This window comes from Pristiophorus japonicus, chromosome 3, assembly GCF_044704955.1.
Source record: "Pristiophorus japonicus isolate sPriJap1 chromosome 3, sPriJap1.hap1, whole genome shotgun sequence".
Taxonomy (NCBI): domain Eukaryota; kingdom Metazoa; phylum Chordata; class Chondrichthyes; family Pristiophoridae; genus Pristiophorus; species Pristiophorus japonicus.
The window spans coordinates 156909026-156935752 of NC_091979.1; the positions used below are offsets into that span (position 1 = coordinate 156909026).

At 46.3% G+C, this 26727-nt stretch overlaps 1 protein-coding gene across 4 annotated transcripts in view; it reads left to right on the forward strand.

Moving 5' to 3' along the window:
- LOC139259954 (SPATS2-like protein) overlaps positions 1-26727 on the forward strand; it is a 398117-nt gene that overhangs the window by 207218 nt on the left and 164172 nt on the right. For all 4 annotated transcript variants that reach the window (XM_070875947.1, XM_070875949.1, XM_070875948.1 and 1 more), the window contains 5 exons: positions 1682-1766; positions 9997-10105; positions 20823-20872; positions 20964-21219; positions 22829-23017. In XM_070875947.1, the coding sequence (XP_070732048.1) occupies positions 1728-1766; positions 9997-10105; positions 20823-20872; positions 20964-21219; positions 22829-23017 (643 nt within the window). In that variant the 5' untranslated portion in view covers positions 1682-1727. The remainder of the gene's footprint in view (positions 1-1681; positions 1767-9996; positions 10106-20822; positions 20873-20963; positions 21220-22828; positions 23018-26727) is intronic.

Sequence of the window (26727 nt, forward strand, 5' to 3'; positions counted from 1 at the left end):
CCTTCCCCTCCTCCCCACGGGTGTGGCTTGCACCTCGGAAGGTGGGGCCCTGGGTGTGCCTCGCTGCACCACACCATGGGAACCCACAGCATCGGAAGGTGGGGCTCTGGGTGTGCCTTGCTGCACCCCACTGCACCCCCAGCCTCGGACGGTGGGAAACCATGGAATGTCCCACCAACACTCAAACCACTAGTCAGAGAAGGGGCTAGCAACTCAATGGGTGGCAGTTGCACCTCCTCCAAAGTGAGTACAAGAGATGGGGCTTCATCTATCCCCTCCACCCCCTCCCCCTCACCCCCATGCTCTTGGTCTGGAAGGTGGGATTGGATGATATTCTCCTCTTCAGGCTCGTCCGCATCTGAATATTCTTCTGCAGCGTCAGGGTTGGCCTCAAGTGCTGCAAAATATAACAGGACACAGATAAATGGTTAGCAGCAGAGGAGGGGGCAGGGTGGGTGGCATGAGTAGGTTCACACAGTGCAGGCAGCAGGCTGGTTTGAAGGACCACAATGAATGATAGCACATTGCATCAACCGAAGCGTAGCTGATGGAGACATCCCCAGGAACCGAAGCATGGCGAGCCTGCGCAGGACTTAACATTTAGCAAAGTCAGACTGTGGAATTTGCAGGACTTACCCTCTCCCTTGAGTGTGGGCCCAGCTTGTGCAGTGGTGGTTGCTTTTCTCCAGGCAGGACCCATCAAAGCAGCGACACGCTCTTCCAAGGGTGTAGATTTGCTGGGCTTCCTCCTGTTCGAGTTCTTTCCCTTTTATTATGTGCCACCTTCCTTGGCAAAGATGAAAATGCAACTTTTTAGAGAGGGTGTCTTTCTGCTGGATGGGACATATACAGCTGGTCACATTTACAATTGCAATTCCATTGAATAAATGAAAATATTACTTACACCAACCACTTGACCAAGGTCCTGCCACTTCTTTTTACACTGGCCTCCAGATCTCCAGTGGTGGTCTCCATTGCACAGTAATCTTCTGCAACTTGGTTCCAGCGTTTCTTCATTTTTTTGGGTGGAACTTTTATGTGACCTCTGCTGGTGTCCAGCTCCTGCCATCTGGTCTCAATCACAGTAACTAGTGACTGCACTTCTTCCTGTAAGAAATTCTTGGTCCTTGCACTGCGCTGCATCTTGTATTGCTGCAGCTCTGATTTTTCCAATGCTCTCACACAGCACTTAATGTTCTCACACATGCAAGTGGCTCTTTAAAATGGCCGATTGCCAACCCGGAGCTGTATTACGCACGTGCGTCCATTGAAATAACATCAAAAATGTCACTTTTTTTCCGCGCATGTGCAGAAGGTGCGGCGTCGTTTTTTCGGAGCAGACAGCAGACTCCACCCACCCCCCGAGGTGACTGGATACGCTGCACATTGCCAAATTTGAATTATACATCGGGAAAGTTTTGTCAAAATATTTCTGGTGCATTTCTGGGCTAGAAAAACAGACGTAACTCTGGCAATACACCAGAAAAAGGACTTGGGCAAAATTGAGCCCAATAAGTTAATAAAGTGAAGTAGCAACTGTACAAATGTTGTCATTTATAATATTTGGCTCTCTGCTGTGTTAATCTTAAATTGTCGCTAATGATGGTTTTCAATCTTACAGGATCGGCTAATTAAGAACAAGCTTAAGAGTATTGATCTTTTTGCTTTGTATTTCCTGCAGGTTCGATTAGCATTGTGTTTGATGTAAGGCCAGCACCAAAGCAGCAATGTCTGAAATGAATATTCAGGAAAAGTTCAAGGAAAAGGTAAAGGCTCAGCACAAATACTCAGCATTGTATTTATATTTATAGGGTATAAGGGTATAAGAGGAGAAAACAATGTGAAAGGTTTACATCGTATATAACATGCAAATTAGAAATTCTAAATTTCAAATCCAGCAGAAGGAATGTTAGACCTATGGTCTACATATAATTTCACAATGATATTGTGACTGAGCCTTTCATGTTGATAGATTTGTGTAAATAGTTGAGATTTTTGCAGTTTAATTACAGTAGGTTTTTTTGTTCCAATTTGTGTCTATTTAAATAAATAGCCCATTATTTCATAAACATTGTTAGCACTAGAACCAAAGCACTGTGTCACAACACTGACTCATTGGTCCCGAAATTAACTCTTGGGATAATTAAAATGAGGTCAGTGACTTACCCCCTGCACTCCTGCTGCCGTCCTGGCATGTCCCGATTTTAACCTGCTTATCTGAGCAGGCAGGCGGGACACCCGCAGGAAGGCAGCAGAGCCCTTGTTTAAATAAAGGTCCAATGATGTCATCGGGACCCGACTGCAATATTAGTTGGAGATCTGAGCAGGGAGCATTGATGGCTTCTCCGTCAGGCCAGACTTGCCCGGAGGTGGGTTGTGGACCAGGAGAGGCCCAGGCAGCTAAGTTTTAAACTGTTATTTTAGGTTTCCTTGTGGACCAGGAGTGCTCACAAGGAAGCTTTGCCCCAGGCAACCCCCTCTGACCAATCACATCCAGAGGCCCCCCTCACCACTTACCTGGATCCCCAGCAGTGGTCACCTGCTGCCGAAGTATTGCTGTCGGTACTGTCATGTATGTACTTTTGGTTTCACTGGCCACTAGATGGCGTCACTGTTAGAGGTCATTGGGCTGCACGCATGTGTGTGCAGCCCAAGTATAAAAGGCCAGCCATTTTGTATATTAGTCACTTTGGTCCTTAATAAAACAGAGCCAAGGTTACACTTCTTGGAGTTAAACAGTACTCAGTCTAACAGTTATTGCATACACAACATTTGGCGACGAAGCAACAAGAACCTTTGCATGCAAAAATGAGCACAATTGGATTGTTGGAGCGATTTGTGGAAGGAGAAGATTGGGCAGACTTTGTGAGCCGTTTGAGCCAGTTCTTCGTGGCCAACAAAATGGAGGAGGTCGGCGACGCAGATCAGCGCCGGGCGGTGTTCCTCACGGTTTACGGTCCAAAATTTATGGTCTGATAAAGAATCTACTCCTGCCTGTGAGTCCAACAGAGAAGACATATGAAGAATTGTGTACACTGGTACAGGACCACCTTAAGCCAGACGAAGGCATCATCATCTCGAGATACAGATTTTACACGCACATTCACTCAGAGGGCCAGAATGTGGCAGAATTCGTTGCCAACCTGAGACGACTAGCGGGACCATGTAAGTTCGGGGCTGTGTTGGCAGACATGCTGCAGGACTTCTTTGTAATCGGCATCAACCATGAGGTGATCCTGCGTAAACTACTGATTGTGGAGACATTGGACTTGAACAGGGCCATCACGATCGCTCAGTCATGCATGACGACGGATAGGAGTCTAAAGCAGATATCAGTGAAAAATCGAAACTCTGCAAGTACTGTAAATATGATTGATTCGGCGTTCAGCAGAGCAGCACATGGCAGGGCCTACCCAACTGCATACACGAAACCTGTGGCTGCCCAAAGTCCGCCAGTGGGAATGCATCCAATTTCTCCGTGTTGGCGTTGTGGAGGAAATCACCGGCACCAGCAGTGCCAATTTAAGCAATATAGATGCAAAGGCTGTCTGAGAGTGGGGCATCTCCAGCGCAAGTGTCCACTGATGAGCAAGCATGCTGCGACACACCACATGGAGGATGATGGTCAGACTAGCGCGGATTCGGATACGCAATCTGAGATACCAGAGGAGGAAGTGTATGGACTGTACTCGTTCCTAACTAAGAGCAAACTGATAATGAACAACGTGAAATTTAATGGGGTGCCGGTATCGATGGAACTGGACACGGGGGCGAGTCAATCAGAGTCCACGTGGATCTGTACCTTGGCTCCTGTGAAGTTGCCGATGTCTGGTTCGAACAGCAAGGGGAACTTGCTCAATACTTGGGTGCACGTATTTTCCTCCAACGACAATGCCTTGATGTCGTTCCAGTCGCATCTGATTTTTTTCAAGCCAGTTCCTGCCAAACAGCGCTGGGCCATTGCCTGGGACAATCCATAGCGGTAACTCATGAACTGCACCGTCATACAACACTTTATCACCGTTACGAGTTCTTTGGTGTACATGCGCAACTTGGCATTGACTGCACTCAGCCTGGGCCTCACAGCCTTAGTATCCCACAGCTTGTTGAATGCCCTCTGGTTCATTATCGATTGACTCGCCCCCGTGTCCAGTTCCATCGATACCGGCACCCCATTAAATTTCACGTCAACCACGTTGATCATTATCGAACTTAGACTCATTGCAGCCTGATCCGGAGGAGAGTTTTTCTCCAAGGTCAACCCTTGATCTACATTTGAACTCTCTACAGCTTCAGACTGTTTGTCTGCCTGACTCGGACCCAGACTTAAATTCTGGCTTTCTCTTGGCCTTGTTTCTAGTACATCTGATGTAGGATTTGCTACTAGTACTCTATTTGTAACAAGACTATCTGACTCATCAGAAATAATCGAATCATTCCAACTTTCAACTCCTTCCACATCTACAGATAAAATATGATCAATGTGAACAAATGTAACCTTTCTATGATCAAACATAGAAATATAGAAACATAGAAAATAGATGCAGGAGTAGGCCATTCGGCCCTTTGAGCCTTCACCACCATTCAATAAGATCATGGTCAACATCTTGACCAAATATGTGCGAGGATCACATATCTTCACTACTCTTCCTGATAACCACTTTAACCATTTATGGTGATGGTTCTTCACTCTCACCTTCTGATTTAATTTCACACTTCTCTTTCGTCCTCTACCTCTGTCATGACTCTCTTTCTATCTTAATTGCTTCTCTGCTGCTGACTGTGCCAAGTTTAGTTTTAACGACGAGAATCTGGTTCATGGCTGTCGTTTGAGAAATAACTGCTTGTGTTCTACCAGTAGTTGTATGAGCAGTATTACGATAAGTAATTAGAAAATTTGAAAGTTTGTGGTCCAATGGCAACTGCCGTTTCTTTGGATTTGGATCCAACATTTGCTTGATGAGTGCACGTTTTATAATTTGTACTGTGAGCTCTGCTGCATCATTTGAAGCAGGGTGGTACAGTGGAACCTTGGTATGTTTCACACTGTTTCTGCTCATGAACTGTGCAAATTCTTCTGAACAAAATTGCAGCCCATTATCAGACACAATTTCTTCTTGGAGGCCATACGAAGAAAACAAACTTCACAATTGTCTAGTGTTTTACTTGTTATTTTCCGCATCAGAAGCACCTCCACCCACTTCGAATGGCTATCAATCACAATGAACAATTGCTGTCCTTCTAGCTCAGCAAAATCTATATGTAACATTTGCCACACCCTGGGAGGCCATTTCCATGGCTGTAATGGTACTGATGATGGTTTCTTGCTTACCGATTGACATGTTGTACACTGACTAACGATGTGCTCTATAACTCTTTTTGGGGGGGGGGGAACAAAATAAACATTAGATCAGGTGCCCCCCCAATCTGGGGGACACTCCAAACATTTTTCAACTGCCCTTTTTTTGTTTTTTGGGGGGGGTTTTTGACTTTTTTTGGGGGATTTTTTTTTTGGGCAATAAAATCATAAATTTTACAAGTGCCCCCTACGATGTGCTCTATATCCTTATCTAGACCTGGCCACCTGCATGCAAATAACTGCATGCAAAACTCTTGTTCAAGCACATTCCCAGGTGCTGGCCATGAAGATCGCCTAACAATTTGGACCTGAACTTATTTGGGATAACGACTCTTGCACCCAACATGCTACAATCTTTATCCACTGATAATTCATTCCTAGGAACGAAGTATGGATGAATATCTTTCTCTGATACCTGGTTTAGCCAGCCATTTGCTATGTAATCATAAACCTTTATAATAACTTTTATTTATATAATGCCTTTGACATAACTGGGTCACAATTGGTTGCTCTACCAATCTCTTCAGCTGTGAATGGCAGTTCATGAATGTATGAAAAATAGAACATCTCTTCTACCTTAGAGATAATGTTCTCAGATTCTAGTCTTTTGAGTTCCTGATCAACTTTCTCCTTGCGTGCGTATGGTATGGGACATGGCTTGCAGTAAACTTTTCTAGCATCCTTCTGCACTCTGACACTCACCTTGAAACCTTGGATCGGACTGCCTGTTTTGCAGAACACTTTCGGATACTGCTTGATGACATCAGCCTTCGATATAAATCTTGTTTCAACACAAATAATCTTATTCCAATCCAGATTCAGTGATCCCAACCAATTTCTGCCTAGTAAGGCAAGCTTGTCTCCTGCCACTACTAAGACTGGCAAACCCTGAAATTGATCTTTGTATTTCACTAGTACGGTGATATGTCCTACCACAGGGATTTGCTCCCTTGAATAGCCTCGTAGCTCTATCTTCGATTTCTCCACTGGGAAATCACTCAACTTGTCGAGATATAGCAATTCCACATACGCTCATGGATGCACCAGTGTCGATTTCCATGGGTATCTTGGTTCCTGCAATGTCTACTTAGATGATGATCAATTGTTAGATACCCTTTTGCTCCTGATGATGTTTATCACCAAAACCTCCTCACCCTGTTGCTTCTCTTCAATGCTATGTAGTGTCTGGCGATTTCTACTTATTGCATTGATCATCGATTTACTCTTCAGTCGGCATGCCTTTGCAAGATGTTCTGTTTTCTTGCAGAAGAAACACTTTGCCTTCATATATGGACAGCTTTGAGTGATGTCTTGTCTCAGGCACCAATAGCATGACTTCAATGTGTTGTTGCCTTGGCCAGTTGCTGAGGCCTTGGGGCCCAACTGCCTTTTACATTTAACCTGCAGGCAATTCACCTCGGTTGTCTGACGACTGGAAACTGTGCAAAATTCTCGGGAGTATTGGTTGGCCATATCCATTGGCATAGCTGTCTGACAAGCTAAATTAAAAGTCAAGTTAGGGGTTGTGAACAATTTTCTTCTGATTGCTTCATTTTTCACCCCACAAACAAAGCGGTCACGCAATGCTCGGTCCTGAAAGTTTCCGAAATGACACTGAATGGATAGCTTCTTTTAAGCTACAATGTACTCACTGATACTCTCATCAATGAATTGATCCCGTATTCCAAAATGATAACTTTCAGCAATTACCAGGGGCTCAGAACTGTAGTGCTGTTCTAACATGGTTAGAATCTCCGTCAGTGGCGTTTCCCTTTGGCTTGATGTGAACAAGCACATATTTCAGGGTTTCATGCACTTTGGGACCTGCTTCAGTCAAGCAAATAGCCCATTTTCTTTCTAACACCACCCGGTTATAGTTTTCATCATCGGGCACTTTGATGGTACTATTTGCGGTGGAAAATATTTCTCAGCGCTCCACATACACTCCGAAAGTCTCTCAGTCATGATGGAACTCACCCAAACGCCCTATGATTCCCATAGGCACAGCCATCTAGATTCTGGCAATGTCAACAGTGTGCTTGAATTTTACCCTGGATTGTTAGCTGTGCTGCAAAACAAAGAACCTTTCAAAGTCTCTCTGTTGTTCGGTTGGATGATCCACCAACAAAAATTTCAGCTAGGGAATCCATTTATCCCATCCTCATTGTCAATGTGATATATTCTTTACAACAGCACAAACACACACATACAAGATGGCTCCACTTAGGAACTTGTCATGTGACCTTATCACATGATCATTTTATTATATACATCAGCAGTTGCATTACCACAGTAGTCCACTATGTGGGGCAGTAGTCCACTAGGGGGATCGCTAAATTACAGTGGGACCTTGACTAAATTTGGCTGCAATGCTGTTCCAGTTCCTTTATTTACTCTCCAACAAAAAAAGTCAGCAAATGCTCATGGTGTCAGAACTATTGCAGTTTCCACACAGGTATTGAAAGAATCCTTTTAAAATAGAACTTTTTAATGTAGAACTATTTGTCCAACAGTTTGTTTTACTTCCTTTTCCTGTGGGAAGTGTCTGGCCTCCATTTGGCAACGGCCCACGTTAACATGATTGAAATCAGAGTTCGGGGCCTGCAGTGCCCTTCACAGCCTCATTAATCAGAAAGGGCTGGACTTGGTTACTGGTGAGGAGGACTTGGCTCTGTTGAGCCAGAACTACATGCAGGGTACATCACGATAACCTGCACTCAGATGATTCCTCAGTGCCTGCTGCAAAAGTACGTCGCATCACTACAGTCTTCCTTTCTGTGTAACACAGTCTACCTTCGACATCACCACCTTACCTTCTTCTTCCTCACTTTCAAATAAGGGCACATTCCCTCAATCCATGACGTATGCTACATCATGACAACACAGCAGCTCTCTTTGCTGCTATGTGACCATGCCAGTAATCATTACGCAACTGAATATATCAGCATCAAATAAGTGCATAATTTCCTGTATGACTCCAACCTACATGAATAACAAAGCACTGCATCTATAGTGAGCCCAAGCCAACCACACTTTCTTAACACCATGCTTCCTCTGGGTGGTTACCTTTGTCTTTCTTTCACTTATTCTAGTGATTCCCCTAGTTGCCACCTGAGGGTCAGTATCACCACAGGCGGTTGGATGCTCATGGTCTACAAAAGTCTCACCTGAGTGAGATGGACTTCCTCTCATGGCATCTGGTTTCTGGCAGGGGACCACCGCTGGATGCATCTCTGAAGCTTGTTCCTGGGTGGCTTGGTGTCGCCTCCTACATTCCACTAGTAGGGTGCTCTGAGAAGGAAGCCTGAAGGCCTGACACAGGCTGCTGAACTGACAGACGGCAGTATCAGGCAGGTGGACACCAGCTGTTGCCATCCAACAAGGTTCTGAATCTGTGTTCCCACTGGATGGCTGGTCTAATGGCAGCTTTCAGATCCTGAATGCCCTGAGAGGCAGCAATGTGCAACACTGCCACCCTGGTCTTGGAGCCAGAATGCAAGGTGCTATCTATGATCTACCTTACTGCAGCAGAGCTAGAGTTTGTGACTCGTTGGCGGTGGAGGCACAGACTGGTAGTTGGCAGTTTCTTAGGTAGGGGTCTGCTGCGCATTCCAGTGAAGGTGTCACATGCCCCACCGCTGTCTGCAATGAAGAAAACGCTTCCCTAATGTTGCTACAATCCTTGGCGATTGACCGCAGAGCCTGTATGTAGGTGCGATATTCCTTGAATATCCTTATTTTCAGATTAGTACTTATGAATTCTGGGTCCCATAACTCCAAAGCCATAGCCATCTTTCTCCTCGGTCTCTGCTGGAAAGCTGGCACATTGTTACCTACCTTCCATTCCTCCAGCGCCCTCGTACTCTCTGAATCAACCACTGCCACATCCTCACTGTCTAATTCTTCCCAGGTGAAAGTATCTGAGCTGGAGCCTGGGAGTCACGATGCACAGAATGACTTGGAGGGGGCTGGGGCAGAGGAAAACAGGGCAAGAGGTCTGTGCAGGGACTCATGGGTGGGCTTCAGCCCACCTTCATTTCTCTCTTTATTATCATCATCCTCGTCTTCCTCCTCATCATCACTGTAGGAGGTAGTTATATATCATTGGGAAAGACTGACTGTCTATTGCATGTGTTGAGCATTAAAATGATCATTATTCAAGTGGCAAAATGATGGTGTTCTTTGGAACACTGTTGTAGTGGGGAATCAACCCCCCCCCCCCACCAGTCAGGGGCACAAAATGGTACTAAGCAGGGAACAGGTATAGAATCGTAGAAATCTTTTGTTGAAATGTCAACACAGAAGGAAGTTACTTGATCCACCATGCCTGTTCTGGTGCTAGTTCTCCAACTGGAGCTATCTACACTAATCCCATTTCCCTTCCCTTTTATATTCTTCATTTTTAATGATGTTACAGTCTCTACCTTATGATTCTCATATAGAGAAGGGAAACTAGATGGGCTACTCTCATGCATATTTAATGGTCAGAGACCAGGCCACCCACACCTGCCTCTCAGGTGCATGAGGCCTAGGAGACAAAAAAAAAGGGTTAAAAAAAAAGTAAGTGTGACCATGTAAAACATCATCAAAAAAGAGGAGTGTTACTTATTTATTAATTAACCTGTTCTCTATTCCAGATCACTGCTGTTCGAACTGTGGTTCCAAACAGAAGTAACAATGAAATTGTCCTGGTGCTACAACACTTCGATAACAACGTGAACAAGGCAGTGCAGGCCTTCATGGATGGTAAAGAAATGGCTTCTGCCCTTCTTGCCATTGTACATAAGTTTTGATAAATATCCTCAAACTTTCAGCTCTGTGTTTTACCATAAACTCTTCCTAAGATACACTGCATGCTGATTACATCCACTGCTTCATTCATGGAAGTGTTTCAGAATATAAAGTTGGACCATGTTAGTCTGGTAACAAGATGTTACAGATGGTTTCTTTGATGCCTGATGCCAAAGGAGGCAAAATGTCCCTTTTAATGGGAAAAGCACCTCATTTCCTCTCAGATTAATGACTCATAAACAAAATGTTTTTTTCAAACATCAGTTTTCACAATTTTGTCAACAGGTCATTAATTATGGAGAAAAAGCAGTCATTCTTTCATTTTTCTCAAAAGAGTAATTTCAATAACAACAACAACTTGTATTTTATGTAGCACCTTTAATGTAGTAAAATGTTCCAAGGCACCTCACAAGAGTTTCAAGACCACATAGACCCCATTATCATGAGTACTGGAAATTAAAAGGGGAAAGAGTTTATTTCATAGAATTGGTGACAGCAAGGTCGCAACATTCCGTAAGCATGTGCTTGCTTTTCATATTACACCAATGATACCCAGCTTTAACTCTCCACTGCCACCCTTGATTTCTTAACATTCACCAGGATGCCTGTTCAACGGTCCAGTGTGGATGAGTCAGGAACTATTTGCAGCTCAGCATTGGCAAGCTTGAAGTCATCCCGTTGGCCCGCGCCAGAAACTCTGTGCTTTACCCCAACCCCCTTTCCAACGTCCACTCAAGTTCAACCATACAGTATACAACCTTGGTGTCTTGCTTTACCCTGGGCTTAGCTTCAAGCCCAAAGTAAACTATAACCATCTGCACCAAAACTGCCTACTTCTACCTCCAAAACATAACTTAGTCCACCCCTACCTCATGCCACTGAAATGCTTTTCCATTCCTTTGCTACTTCTAATTTCAACTTTCCTCATGCCTTTCTTGCCGGCATCCCAAATTCTATCTTCCATAAAGCCGAACTCTTCCAGAACCCTGGTGTCTGCATCCTATGTCACACAAAATACCACTCCGAACCCTACCAATCTTCATTAACTCTCCAACTCTCTACACATCAATTTTAAGATTCTCATCTTTGTCATCAAATCCCTCCATGGTCTCACACCTCCATATGTCTGTAACCTTCTCCAACCCTACGTCCCTGTCATGTATTCAACTGTCATTTTAACCCATGTATAAGCTGACCTAAGTTGTATATCTTGAGAACACTGACCACAGGAGGCGAACTTGTGGGAGACACTCCTAACCTGGACTTTCCGAATCTTTGTGGGTCACGACTACTGTGGCGCTGCCTAGCACCGGAATGATCTCCTTTATATAGGACCAAAGCAGTGCATCAATCGGCAATAATTTTGGCCTCCTGGCCTTGGACACCCACCTTTCGAACTGTTTGATACTCATCAGGGACTGGCTGGCCCCAGTGTCCAGCTCCATTAATACTGGGATGCCATTGAGGAGCACTCTCATCATTATCAGTGGCGTCCTGGTATATGAACTGTATATGTGCTCCACATGAACTCGCTGAACTTCAGTTTCCAGCGATTTCCCCCAGTATTCATTTGGCCTCGTAGGGCTTACATCAGGCTCGTCCTCCTCGTACATCAACCTGGCTGCAGGCTTCCTGCACATATGCGCCAAGTGACCGCTGACGTTGCAGTTTCTGCAGGTATATTGCTGATACCTGCAAGCTCTGGCTGGGTGTTTGCCTCCACACTTCCAGCATGAGCTAGAGGCCCCATTGTTGGAAACAAAAGGTCCATTACCAGTCGATCGTCTCTGACTGTCTCTGTAACTGTCCTTAAGCGTACCATTAACAGGTGTTGATGGCCCCATTACTGGCCGCATTGCCCATTGCGATGGCATGAATCGCCGTTCAGCTAGCCATTTTCTCTGTTGAATTCCCCCTTTGGGTTCGACTACATGCTGGGGCATGTCCGATTGCCCTTGTCTGCCTAGAGAACTGTGTGCCGCGTTAACAATGGTTGTTTGCCTCATTTGAGCCAAGATTTTTGCCATAAACCATTCTGGTCTCTTCCTCCCCTGAGATAAATGTCTAGGCTATCAGAGCCGCCGCTTCCAAGGTCAAGTCTTTGGTCTCAATCAGTTTCCTGAAAACCCCAGCGTGCCCGATGCCCTCAATAAAAAAGTCTCGGAGCATCTCCGCTCTGCATGCATCTGGGAACTTACATAGGCTCACCAGTCACTGGAGATCTACCACGAAGTCTGGAACGCTTTGCCCTTCTCGCCGCCGGTGCGTGTAAAACCGTTGTCTCGCCATGTGCATGCTGCTCGCCGGTTTAAGGTGTTCCCCGATCAACTTACTGAACTCTTCAAATGTCTTGTCCGCCGACTTCTCTGGCGCTAGAAGGTCCTTCATCAGGGAGTACGTTCTGGATCCACAAACCGTCAAGAGATGAGCCCTACGTTTGTCGGCCGAATCCTGTCCCAACCATTCCTTAGTGACAAAATTTTGCTGTAGTCTCTCAATAAAGTCTTCCCAATCATCACCAATGCAGTACCTCTCTTCTGTGCTGCTCGTGGCCATGCTCGCGTGGTTTAAATCCCAGTTTCTCGTCGCCAATAATATGTCCTTACTAAACAGTATAAATGCACACGAGGCCCATACTTGAGAAAAGATCACTCTGTGACCAGTTATCTTTATTACCAAGACCTCAAGAGACAGACAGTGGGTGGAGCTTCCCCTTTTATACCGGAAAGTCTAGGTTAGGGGTGTCTCCCACAAGTTCGCACCCTGTGGTCAGTGTTCCCAAGGTATACAACTTAGGTCAGTTTACACATGGGTTACAATGACAGTTGAGATAGGAATGCGAGGGTGCGATGTATTGAGGAGGAGAGCCCAGTCACTGTGGGCAATCCGGACAGGCCTGAGGCACCGCAAATAGCAGACACTCAAGCCAGCGCCCAACAACCGGAGCCCCAACTCAGGCGCTCTACAAGGGCGCGTAAACCACCACAGAGACTTCTACCTGTGATCTCAATAAGACTTTGGGGGAGAGGTGTTTATCAAAGAACTTCACAATGAGCACCCGGGCATTGTCATGATGAAGGCAATTGCCAGGTCACACATTTGGTGGCCAGGGATAGATGCAGACCTGGAACTTTGTGTTCGCAGGTGCAACACGTGTGCTCAGCTGGGCAACGCACCCAGGGAAGCCCCCGTTAGCCCCTGGTCCTGGCCCGCCAAGCCATGGTCACGCATCCATGTGGAATATGCAGGTCCTTTCATGGGAAAAATGTTTTTGGTTGTAGTAGACGCCTACTCCAAATGGATTGAGTGTGCCATTTTAAATCCAAGCACATTCTCTGCCACGGTAGAAAGTCTACGGGCAATGTTTGCCACCCATGGTCTACCGGACGTCTTGGTCAGCGACAATGGCCCGTGCTTCACAAGCACTTAATTCCAGGACTTCATGGCAGGCAATGGAATCAACCATGTCAGAAACAGCACCGTTCAAGCCGGCCTCAAACGGCCAGGCGGAACGAGCAGTGCTGATAATCAAACAGGGGATGCTCAGAATCCAAGGGGGTTCCCTACAAAGCCGCTTATCACGCCTCCTGTTGGCCAATAGATCCCGACCACACTTGCTCACAGGGGTTCCACCCGCAGAGCTGCTCAAAACCAGGTTATCCCTTATACACCCTACCATGAAAAAAATTGTTGAGAGCAGGCGTCAGTCACAATGTGACGACCATGACAGGAATGCGAGGGCACGATGTATTGATATCAATGACCCTGTTTTTGTCCTTAATTACGCTGTAGGGCCCAAATGGCTTGCAGGCACTGTGATTGCCAAAGAGGGGAATAGGATTTTGGGAGTTAAACTTATCAATGGACAAATCTGCCGCAAACACGTGGATCAAACTAAAAGGAGGTTCAGCAACCCTATAGAAGAAGCAGAGGAAGAACACGACGTAGAGTTTACTCCACCACAGGTGACCGAACACCGGAACCAAGTGGAGGAGAGCCCAGTCACTGTGGGCAGTCCGGACAGACCTGAGGCACAGCAAACAGCAAACATTCAGGCCAGCGTCCAACAACCAGAGCCCCAACTCAGGTGTTCTACAAGGGAGCATAAACCACCAAGAGACTTAACCTGTGATCCCAATAAGACTTTGGGGGGCAGGTGATGTCATGTATTCAACTGTCATTGTAATCCATGTATAAGCTGACCTAAGTTGTGTAAAGTCCTGTCCCCTCAGTACAGATTCACACGAGGCATGTAGTGAAGTCAAGGTCACTCTGGACCTGCACCTTTATTTCACAGCTCTGGAATGCTGCACTTGTCTGAGACCTGTCCTTATATACCTGTCTCTTGCAAGTGCACCTCTGGTGGTAAGGTATGCTGGTGGTTACAGGTCATATCTTATTACAGTCATGTATAGCATGTATAGGATACAGTTATATATAATAATGTAAGATACATGACATCACTCTCCCCCAAGGTCTTATTTTCTTTATAGGTTCAGTCTCTCAGGTGGTCTACGCTCTCGCGTGGAGTGTCTGAGTTGTGGTTCAGTTGTTTGCCTTGGTGTCTGTTTTTCTTTGGGTGTGGTTGCTGGTATCTTGCCTGGGCTGTCAGTTTTGATTGGTGTGATTGTTGTTGACTCGCCTGGGCTGTCTGTTGAGATTGCCCTTTCCTCAGGTTGTTCCCTCTGTCTGTCCATCAGGTGTGGTGCGAGTTCCACATTGTAGTCTGCCTCTGGTTCCGCAGTGTTGTTGGTAAATCTGCTTTTGACTTGGTCTATATGCCTCCGGCAGGTTTTGCCATTGTCCATTTGTACTACCAGTAAGCTGTTTCCTTCCTTACCTGTTACTGTCCCTGCAAGCCATTTGAGACTCCTGCCACAGTTTAGTACAAACACTTTGTCCCCTATCTCATTCCATCTCCCCCTCGAATTTCTGTCATGGTACTCAGTCAGCTTACGGCGCTTTGCCTCAACGATTTCGTGCATGTCTGGGAGGATTAATGAGAGCCTTGTTTTTAAAGTCCTTTTCATCAACAGTTGCGCGGGAGGATCCCAGTCAGTGAGTGTGGACGAGATCTGCATGCCAGCAGCAGTCGCGACAGGCGACCCTGCAGCGTGAGACCTTGGATTTTAAGCATGCCTTGTTTAATGATTTGCACTGCTCTCTCCGCCTGGCCGTTGGAGGCCGGCTTGAAAGGTGCCGTCTTGACGTGATTTATGCCGTGGTCAATTATAAAGTCTTGGAATTCTGCGCTGGTGAAGCACGGATCATTGTCACTGACCAATATGACAGGGATTCCGTGCATTGCAAACATGGTTGCGAGGCTCTCCACAGTGGTGGAGGTTGTGCTCGAGTTTAAAATGGTGCATTCGATCCACTTTGAAAATGCATCTACAACTACGAGGAACATTTTGCCCATGAATGGGCCCGCATAGTCTACGTACACCCGCGACCACGGTTTGGTAGGCCAGGGCCAGGGGCTCAGTGGAGCCTCCCTGGGGGCATTGCTGAGTTGGGCACAAATGGTGCACCTTCAGACGCAGAGCTCCAAGTCCGCGTCAATACCAGGCCACCAGACGTGGGATCTGGCTATGGCCTTCATGAGAATGATCCCCGGGTGCTCGCGGTGGAGCTTCCGGACAAATGCCTCTCTGCCTCGCAGAGGCATGACTACTCGGCTGCCCCACATCAGGCAGTCTGCTTGTCGTGATAGCTCATGCATGTGCCTGTGAAAGGGTTTTAATTCCTCGGAGCAGGCATCGTCATCCTCTGCCCAGTCACCGGTTAGGACACATCTTTTTACTAAGGATAGCGTGGGGTCGCTGGCCGTCCAGGCTCTGATTTGGCGAGCCGTCATGGGCGAACCTGTGGACTCAAAGACATTGATTGCGATGACTATCTCATAGTCCTGTTCGTCAGACCCTTCCGTGGTCGCCAGGGGTAGCCTGCTGAGCGCGTCGGCACAGTTGTCTGTGCCTGGTCTGTGCCTTATGGTATAGTCGTAGGACGCCAGCATGAGTGCCCACCGTTGAATTCACGCCGAGGCGTTGGCATTTATTGCCTTGCTCTCGGATAGGAGGGACGTGAGGGGCTTGTGGTCGGTTTCTAATGCGAACTTGGCCCCGAAAAGGTATTGGTGCATCTTTTTGACACCGTACACGCACGCGAGCGCCTCCTACTCTACCATTCTGTACCCGCGCTCCGCCCGCAAAAGTAACCTGGAGGCATAAGCTATGGGTTGTAATTTGCCCGCACTATTGACATGTTGCAAAACGCACCCGACCCCATACGCTTACGCATCGCATGTGAGAACTAGCTTTTTACGTGGGTCAAAGAAAGTCAAAACACTGTTGGAACACAGAAGGTTGCGTGCCTTATTGAAGGCGTGTTCCTGGGCGTCCCCCCAAAACCAATCGCACCCCTTCCTGAGTCGCACGTGGAGAGGCTCCAGCAGCGTGCTTAAGTTCTGCATAAAGTTCCCAAAGTAATTGAGTAGCCTGAGAAAGGCGCGCAGTTCTGAGACATTCTGGGGCCTGGGTGCCAGGCGAATTGCTTCTGTTTTGGACTCTGTTGGGCGGATTCCATCAGCGGCAATCCTTCTGCCCGAAAATTCAACCTCGGGTGCGAGAAACAGGCACTTGGATTTCTTGACTCGTAGGCCTACCCGATCCAACCGCTTTAGTACTTCCTCCAAATTACGGAGATGGGAGTCGGTGTCCCTGCCCGTGATAAGTATGTCATCTTGAAATACAACCGTCCCCGGGATGGACTTGAGCAGACTCTCCATGTTGCGATTGAACATGGCAGCTGCCGACCTGATGCCGAATGGGCATCGATTGTACATGAAAAGGCCTCGATGTGTGTTGATGGTGGTGAGTAGCTTGGATTCCTCGGTAAATTCTTGCATCATATATGCAGATGTGAGGTCTAATTTTGAGAAAAGTTTACCTCCAGCCAATATGGCAAATAAGTCCTCCGCTCTGGGCAGCGGGTACTGGTCCTGTAGGGAGACTCTGTTTATGGTGGATTTGTAGTCCGCACAGATTCGTACGGATCCATCAGGCTTCATGACTGGGACGATGGGACTTGCCCAGTCGCTAAATTCCACAGGTGCTGTAATGCCTTCCCGCAGAAGCCTGTCTAGTTCGTGTTCAATCTTTTCCCCTATCTCATAGGTACAGCTCTGGCCTTGTGATGGACCGGTCTAGCATCCTGTGTGATGTAGATTTTGACTTTGGCCCCTTTGAAAGTGCCCACACCTGGCTGAAAGAGATGTTCAAATCGCTTTATAACTGTTGAGCAGGAGGTCCGTTCCTCTAATGACATGGCATGGATATCATCCCATTTCCAGTTTAGTTTTGCCAGCCAGCTTCTCCCCAGCAGTGCTGGGGGGTCTCCGGGGACAATCCACAGGGGAAGTCAGTTCACTGTCCCTTTGTGTGTGACAGAGAGCATGGTGCTGCCGAGGACTGGTACGATTTCTTTGGTATAGGTCCTTAGTTTGGTGTCGACCCTTGTGAGTTTTGGTCTGTCTCTTTTATGCGGCCACAGTTGTTCAAATTGTTGAGCGCCCATGAAAGATTGACTCGCTCCCGTATCCAGCTCCATGTTGACAGATATCCCGTTGAGTAGGACCCTCACCATTATAGGAGACGTCCTGTTGTAGGAGCAGAGGCCATTGATCGTGTTGACCCGCTTTACATCGGTGTCCCGGGTACTGTCCCCACCATCTTCTGGTCCGCTTTCCGACCCATCCGATTCGTATATCAGCCAAGCTGCCGTTTGTTTGCACATGCGGGCCAAATGCCCTGTATATTCACAATTTCTGCAAACAGCCTGCTGAAATCGACATCCCCTTGACGAGTGCCCACCCCCACACCTCCAGCACAGACCTGTTCCATTGTTCAAAGTGTTCCCAAAAAATGAGCTGCGTCTGGCTGATCTCTCTTGAGCTTCTCTCAGTTTGTAGTTGATTGCTCGCATTGTGGGTTGATGAGGTGTGAACGGCAGTTCCTGTGGCCCTTGATGGCTTCTGCCTGCTGTCAAGAGCCTGTTCTCCCGGTTTTGTACGTGTGTGGGGGTAGCAGCTTGTTTAGTGCTGTGAACTTCTTGTTCCGATATTTCGTTAGTTGTCGTACCTGCACTGTAAATCAACCTCGTTTCTTCTTCCCCTACCAAGAATGTCTATGCAACCAGTGCTGCTGCCGCTAAGGTCAGGTTCTTGGTCTCTCTGAGCTTTTGGAATATGCCTGCATGGCCTATTCCTTCAATGAAAAAGTCTCTCAGCATTTCTCTCCTCAGTTCATCGGAGAACTCACATAAACTAGCCAACCTCCGAAGTTCCGCCACAAAGTCGGGTATGCTCTGGCCCACACAGCGTCTGTAGTTGTAGAACCTGTGTCTGGCCATGTGTAGGCTGCTCGCTGGCTTCAGGTGGTCTCTTACCAGTGTGCTCAATTCTTCAAACGACTTGCTTGCTGGTTTCTCGGGTGCCAACAGATCCTTCATTAAAGCGTATGTTTTCGAGCCACAGCTGGTCAAGAGATGGACTCTTCTCTTGTCTGCCTTATCATCGCCTAACCAGTCTTTGGTTACAAAGCTTTGCTGGAGCCTTTCTATAAAGTCCTCCCAATTGTCTCCCGCATTGTACTTTTCATCTGATCCGTTGTTCGCCATTCTGTGGCTTCTGTAATCGCGTAACTCGTCGCCACTGTAAAGTCCTGTCCCCTCAGTACAGATTCACATGAGGCATGTTGTGAAGTCAAGGTCACTCTGGACCTGCACCTTTACTTCACAGCTCTGGAATGCTGCACTTGCCTAAGACCTGTCCTTATATACCTGTCTTTTGCAAGTGCATCCCTGGTGGTAAGGTATGCTGGTGGTTACAGGTCATATCTTATTACAGTGTTGTATAGCATGTTAGGATACAGTTATATATAATAATGTAAGATACATGACAAATTGTATACCTTGAGAACTCTGACCACAGGGGGCGAACTTGTGGGAGACACTCCTAACCTGGACTTTCCGGTATGAAAGGGGAACTTCCACCCACTGTCTGTCTCTTGAGGTCTTGATAATAAAGGTAACTGGTCACAGAGTGATCTTTTCTCAAGTATGGGCCTCGTGTGCATTTATACTGTATAGTAAGGACATATTACCCTCTACACTTGCTTCCCAACGGCACCAGTGGCAGGGCTTTCTGCCATCTTTCCCCTGAACTCCGGTACTCCCTAAACCTCTTTAGCTCACCAGATCTCTTCGCACTTTAAAAAGCCTTTTTAAAACCCAGCTCTGATCTCACTTTTGGCCACCTCCACCAAACCTCCTGCTCCTGCTGGGCTCTGACATTGAACCGTGAAATGCCTTAGGACCTTTCACTATTTTAAAGGCAACATGTCAATGCAACTTGTCGTTCTGTTAATATAGTTATACCGTCATTGTTAAATCACAGGAGCATCATGCAGAGAATTATTCTAAGAGAATCCTGTTATAAATGGTGCGGCTGCACAAGGTCATTATTATGTTTTACACTCAGGAGAGTGGAGGTATGCTTTTTGGTATTGGGTATGAAATAAATGACTATAAGACTCAAAGTAATTTGTACAAACTCATTTAATGGCGAGAACTCTCAAAGATCCCATGGTGTTATGTAGGACTATGTTAAAAAATATATGCATCATGTGGAGGGAGCCCAGTCTGGGAGATAATGCTGTAATTCACATGTTATGCTCCTCGTTGAGAGTTGAGAATGAATGGCTCATAGTTTCCTCGGAGCTGCTCCCATTCTACTGTCATAACTTTGCCGGAAATGCGGTAGAAACTCCGTTGAGATGTGTAATCGGATTTGCACTGCACTTCCGGCAAAGTTACAGCGGCAGAGGAAATTTCTGGCCAATATGTTAGAACGAACACTGCTGAATAAACAGTTCAGAGCAGTTACCGGTGACGGGGCAAATTTCTGCCCAGTCAGGGCGGACTCTCCGGTGATCGGGGCATTGCCCTCTTGAGTTTTTGAGGTGCAGAACCTGACCGCTCCGCTCCTGTGTGAATGGCGGTGGTGACACCATTAGTGCATGCACCGCCTGGTCCCTGCCCAAAAGTGACATTGCCCTGAAATCATCGAATGACCACTTGTCGGTACCCCCGACAGCTTCGCGCCTTAAAGGGGACGGCACACCACCGCCATTTTATTTTAATTGTCAGCTGACTTTGCAATCGGCCCAACAGTGGTGGCCATGGGTTTGGCCATGCCGCCAACAGGCAGCCTGGCACCCCCTCTTGGGTGCCGGCCCACTGGCCTTGCCGATACCCTCCCTAGTGGCCCAGTGGGTGCCAAGTAGGCCTCGCAGAGTCCCTCCCCTTTAAGTGAGGGGGAGGGACATTTGCTAAGCGTCAGCGCAGCGCAGCCCGCCTTCTGCCCCGCTCCCGACTTGCGTTCCCTCTGCCACCCCAAACATAATGTATCAAATAATTCTAGTTATCGGCCCCAAATGTGGCGGGGGCAATTTCAGCCCCAGGGATTGTGTAAAGGGAATGTTTTCTCTTTAATTTTATTGAAACTATGTTCCGCATGCACAATACTAGTCATTTTTGTTCATTGCTGAAGAAAGCTGTCGTTAGGTAATGTTGAAATTCCTTTATTGATGTTTTCTTTTCTGGTCTTGAACAGGCAGTGCAGTGGAGGTTTTGAAAGAATGGAACGTGCCAGGTAAAAAGAAGGTAAGCTTGAGAAGCCTTATTTTCAAATGTGCAGCACTAAATTGTATTATTTTGTTGGCAATACGAATAATCTAGCAATTATTTCACCTAGCACAATAAGAAAAGGAAAAGAAAACCAAAACAGCCAAATGGCCAAGTGAAGGAAGAGAAGGAGAGGCCTGATGGACTGGAAGAGAATGCGGATCTCCCCCTATCCAAAGGTGGGCTGAACGGGTACCATGCCAACGGCTCAGCAAATGATGATTCCTCAGTAGACTCTCTCAGTGAGAGGATGGAGACCGTTTCCAACAATGAGAAGGCAGTAGTAAAGCTGGAGTTACATCAGCTGCACGCACCGGAAAAAACAGGTCAGCTCCCACATTGTTTGATCTGTTAAAGATAACAAGAAAGTACAAAATAAAAATAGAAAATGCTGGTCAGCATCTGAGAGAAAGAGCTGTGATCCTTCAGTGCTAATTTTGATCAAAGTCTCCAGTAGAAATTTTGACCTATTTCTTCCCTGCCGTACAATGTATTCTGAACAGGACACTAGGGGGGTGAAAGTGGTCTTGTATAGTAGCACAAAATGAGCTCTAATGAATCAGCAGCTAGTTTTACATTAAAGTCAATGGTAAAGAAATTTGGGCAAAGTGTGAGACGGGCTGCCAATTGGCTATCGGCCATTTGACATCATTGCCCCAGACTAATTCCACCCCCGGTCACGCTGGACTGCTTGTGTTCTGTAACGTCTCACTGAGCACTGGTCACAGATGTCATTGTCCCTTCCCTCTGGTGATAAAACGGTGGCAAAATTGGGTGTCTTTGAGCCTCCTGTAAGGGGGGGGCGCTAATGAGGTGCAAATGGCTTTGCGAGCGGGTTGCGCTGACATCGCCTCCCGTCATATTTGGCGGGTGTTTTGTGGTGGCGGCGCTACGACATTGCGGCATGATCTCCTTCGTTCCGAGATTGTGACATCATCGGCGTGTTCATCACCTCGGACCCAGAATTGACTACCGTCCCCTGCAGCAGCGCCGGGCGAAAACACCGGTAGCTGCAAGAGGCGTGCATTTGGTGATCAGCTGTTTCAGGGATGATAATTAAAGGCAAGGTGGACGAGGTAAATAAAAAAACAAACTTAACTTCCTCGTTCCAATTTTTTTTCACGGGATCCTGCTCACGATCGATCAGCCCGGCACTCTGCTTGAACATGTCAGTGCTGCACAGCCCATTGTGCAGCACTGCTGATGTCTCCGCCCTGCCTTCTGCCAACTGCGCTACAGGAAGGAAGTGGAGTGCTCGATTTGCTGCTCCACTTCCTTCTTGGAGTACAAACGGGAAATTTTTTTAAAGTTTGAAATCATTAGCACCTGGTGCTAACTTTTCAAATTTTGAAAAATTAGCACCCCAACGAGGCGATAGTGAATTTCTTTCCCATGATCTCTGTCAAGTGTTTTCCCGACTGTAACATGCCAGGAGCTCCCATGGTGTAGCCTGCAGCTCTGGCAAACTGTGTCATTGTGCTGGCCTCTGTTGCGTTTGTAGAAGAATGGATTTCTGACATTAGAACTGAAATACTGCTTTGACCTTAAATATTCATGTATAATACACATGCCACATCTCCAAATCCCAAACGCTTGGGTGTGTGATGTACTCAGATACTAAAACAAACGACTCAGGAACTGATACTGGCAATACATGAACTAAACTGGTACAACCACATAATCAGTGGCAATAACTGTCAAAGCAAACAGTAAATTCATGGAAAAATGGTAAAATAAATTAAGCTTTCCCATCACTCTCTAGTTCTTGGAGTGAACATGGCCAGTTAATTTAACCGATTTCAACCAACAAAGTATTATAATATATGGCTCAGAGTGTGCTGGGATTGTATCATATCATACACACAGGGACATATTGTAATCTACCTCTGTTTTGAAAGCCAGCATTGAAATTGTTTACTTTCAACCTTTTACCAGTTGGTCTCACTCCTGAAGAGGAGAAGCTGCCTTTGGAGCCAATACCTCAGCCTGTTCATGATACTCAAAAGTGTCAGACTATCAGATCAGCAACAAACAAGCCAAAACCAAGAGCATTGGGCGGTTCCCATTCCACTGCTGCGCAGTCTCCAACAACACCAGGATACCCGGTATCAAACAAGAAAAGAGGTAAAAGGGTAACTTCTTATAATCTCATAAGGACGTTGTACAGCATCAATATGACAGTTGCCCCTCCTTTTTAATACTAAAAACTTTATTTGGTAACGGTTTAAAATATACCAGAGCTAAAATGTTACGGTCAGTTTAATGGCAGAGTTTGGTACCAATGCTATAATTGCTTTGAGTTTACTTGGCGGGTAAATGCTGACGCGGACTGGTTGGGCCAAATGGCTTGTTTCCGTGTTATACATTCTATATATTTCTACGGAACTGAAAGCCATATGTTGTCTTGTGTCCTTGTGAGATAAAAACATGTTTAGTTTGGAATATATTTCAAACTCTTCTTCTCTTTCCAGTATCAGAAATTTACCTCTTCTTGTGCCAATTAAGGACATAGTAGCTGTACTCGTCTGCCTCAGTCTTTGCTGTTATTGATTGTTCCAAGAATAAACCCAACACACGGATATCACAGACCGAGAAGCCTATTCACTCTTCTCCGATTTCAATCATGTTGCCACATGCAGGGATCCAGTCTTCCCCCAAAACACTGTTCGACAGGAACCAGAGGCTGCTCCTGCCTGCTTACCAGCACCCAGCGAAAGGGCTCCATTGATTAATACCTGGACACACATCTTATAGCTATCCTCTTGGTCAGGGATGTTACATGGGCAAGAAAGAGTAAAGGTAAAGAATTTAAGTAAGGAGAAGGTTGTTAATTGCAGGTTCAGTAAGATGATTAATGGGACACAAAGTTGCATCAATTTCTCTTTTGCTTTCAACAACTCCTTTCTGACAGTTGTTAGGACGACCCTTTCCCCAACAAACAGCAACTCAGCAGCTGTTGGAGATGGAAGGTTTGGGAATTTTAAATTTGACAATGTAATTAGTAGAAGCATGTCCCATATATCCCAGAACATCCCACTCAATCCCCATGCATGCTCATTGGCTATAGACATGATTAATCTGTTGTCCTCCTAATAATTGTTGTAAATTATGGACACAGTTACTTAGCAGTTATTCAATTAATTACCTTCAGATTCAAGGCAGAATGAAGGTATTACGCTCTGCAGACAATATTATTGTCATTTATTACAGGATTTTTGTTTGTTCTTTCCAATATTGGTATTTGGGAAAGTTGACCGGCTTTTATAATATCTCCTAGCAATCGCAGATGGACACAAAAAGCTATAGGCTCCAACTCACGTCCGCTGGTGCCCTCCAACATTGAGCCCACTGGGGTCAGTGGCAGGGCAGCTGATCTGCATGAGGCTGGTGAGCACAGACACCACTGCAGGCACCTGTCTACCCCATGAAACCAGAGAACCCAATGCCTGCCCACCATGAAGTCATTGTAAAAGGCCCCTCCATTGCTCTCCAGACAGAGTTATAGTGGGAGTCTGGCAGAAGCCCCAAGAAAATCCAGGGCCATGTTTGCATGGGCATTGCAGATGGAAATGAGTTCCACTACTACTTCTAATTTAACCAGTGAGGAAGATTGAGAAGAAGGTTGGTGTGATGGCACAGCCCTGTTTGACCCTAGACCAGCTCCCCACTGGAGTGGAACTAAACTACAGAACCAGTGGGAACCTGTTCAACCTTCGTCGTCTCCAGGCCAGATCCAAGACTGTCCCAACCTCTGTCGTCAAGCTACAGTATGCGGACGACGTCTGCATCTGCACACATTGAGTGGCTGAACTCCAAGTCATAGTCAACATATTCACTAAGGCGTATGAAAGCATGGGCCCTACACTAAACATTCGTAAGACAAAGGTCCTCCACCAACCTGTCCCCGCCGCACAGCACTGCCCCCCAGTCATCAAGATCCATGGCGCGGCCCTGGACAACGTGGACTATTTCCCATACCTCGGGAGCCTCTTATCAACAAGGGCAGACATTGGCGACGAGATTCAATACCACCTCCAGTGCGCCAGTGAAGCCCTCAAATCTGCCACTAAGCTCATGGTCTACAGGGCTGTAGTAATACCCGCCCTCCTGTATAGCTCAGAGACATGGACCATGTGCAGTAGACATCTCAAGTCACTGCAGAAATACCACCAATGATGTCTCCGCAAGATCCTGCAAATCCCCTGGGAGGACAGACGAACCAACGTTAGCGTCCTCGACCAGGTCAACATCCCCAGCATTGAAGCATTGACCACACTCGATCAGTTCTGCTGGGCAGGCCACATTGTTTGCATGCCTGACACCGAGACTCCTAAAGCAAGCGCTCTACTCGGAACTCCTTCACGGCAAACAAGCCAAAGGTGGGCAGAGTAAACGTTTCAAGGACATCCTCAAAGCCTCCTTGATAAAGTACAACATCCCCACTGACACCTGGGAGTCCCTGGCCAAAGACCGCCCTAAGTGGAGGAAGTGCATCCGGGAGGGCGTTGAGCAGCTCGAGTCTCATCGCTGAGAGCATGCAGAAACCAAGCACAGGCAGTGGAAAGAGCATGCGGTAAACCTGTCCCACCCACCCTTTCCCTCAACGACCTGTGACAGGGATTGTGGTTATCGTATTGGACTGTTCAGTCATCTAAGAACTCATTTTAAGAGTGGAAGCAAGTCTTCCTCGATTCTGAGGGACTGCCTATGATGATAATTGAGCCAGGAATAATGATAACAACAGGTCCTTACCATACCACGCTGATTTTAGTAATGTGAGAAGATAATGTCAGGCAGGATCAGATTGGATTCCTTTATATAACGTTCAATAAATTAATCCATAAGCATGTAGTTACAAATTATATTTATACATGTGCACTCTGGAAAACACCATGCCATCAGACCATACCCTTCAGGCCAAAACTAACCATTGAATTTATTTACAATAATTATAATTACACAGAAGCAAATGGAATTATGCCAAATAGTCAATAAAACAATGCTTGATTTATACACTACTATCTTGAAAATAATAAAGCATCCACAATCTTGAGAGTCCTTTTCAGAATCCTTTAACAGAGTCTTTGAAGACACTAATGCGGATGTCCTTCTGCCCACAGAATCCTATCTGACCACCACCACAATGTGAAAACAAATGGTGGCAGCAAATGACCTGCAGAATAGGGAAAGCCAGCCACACATAGAGTAGAGCAAGCAGTCTTTCGACAGCCAGATCAAAGCAATGCTTTCATGTTAGACTGCTTCTTTGAAGACCCAGCTTCATTGTTAACTGGTAGGGGAGCAGTTTACTTCAGTCCTGAAAATAAAGCCAATTAGAATTTTCATCCCATATGACACTCCCTTAAAGCTTGTGACAATCACAGGCACTTAGCAAAACTACTTCCACAGTGGCACCATTGTAAAGCTCCATTATTTTCTGATTCTGAAAATAATCGTTCATTAATTCTGTTGTTAATTTAGGTCCATTTTGGTTAATGTTTTTGGCTATTGAGCTCCCAAAACTTTTAACAAAGATTGATAGGTATCGGCTCTGGGATCAAGATAAAGTGAGTTGAAGTGTTCAAGCATACCTTGGTATAGCATAGGGTACCTGACATGACACTGGTCCAGGTGTTCAAGCACATCTGGTATAGCATTGGTCAAGGTGCCCTGACCATCGTTTAAATTCTTCACATTGTTGAGTATCTATTGTGGATGTTTACCCCATTAAGTCTGTGTTGTGTATTTTGTTGACCCAAATCTACCCAATTCACCAACAGCAACTTGCATTTATTTATCGGCTTAAAATAGAAAATATAACTTTATAGGAAAGT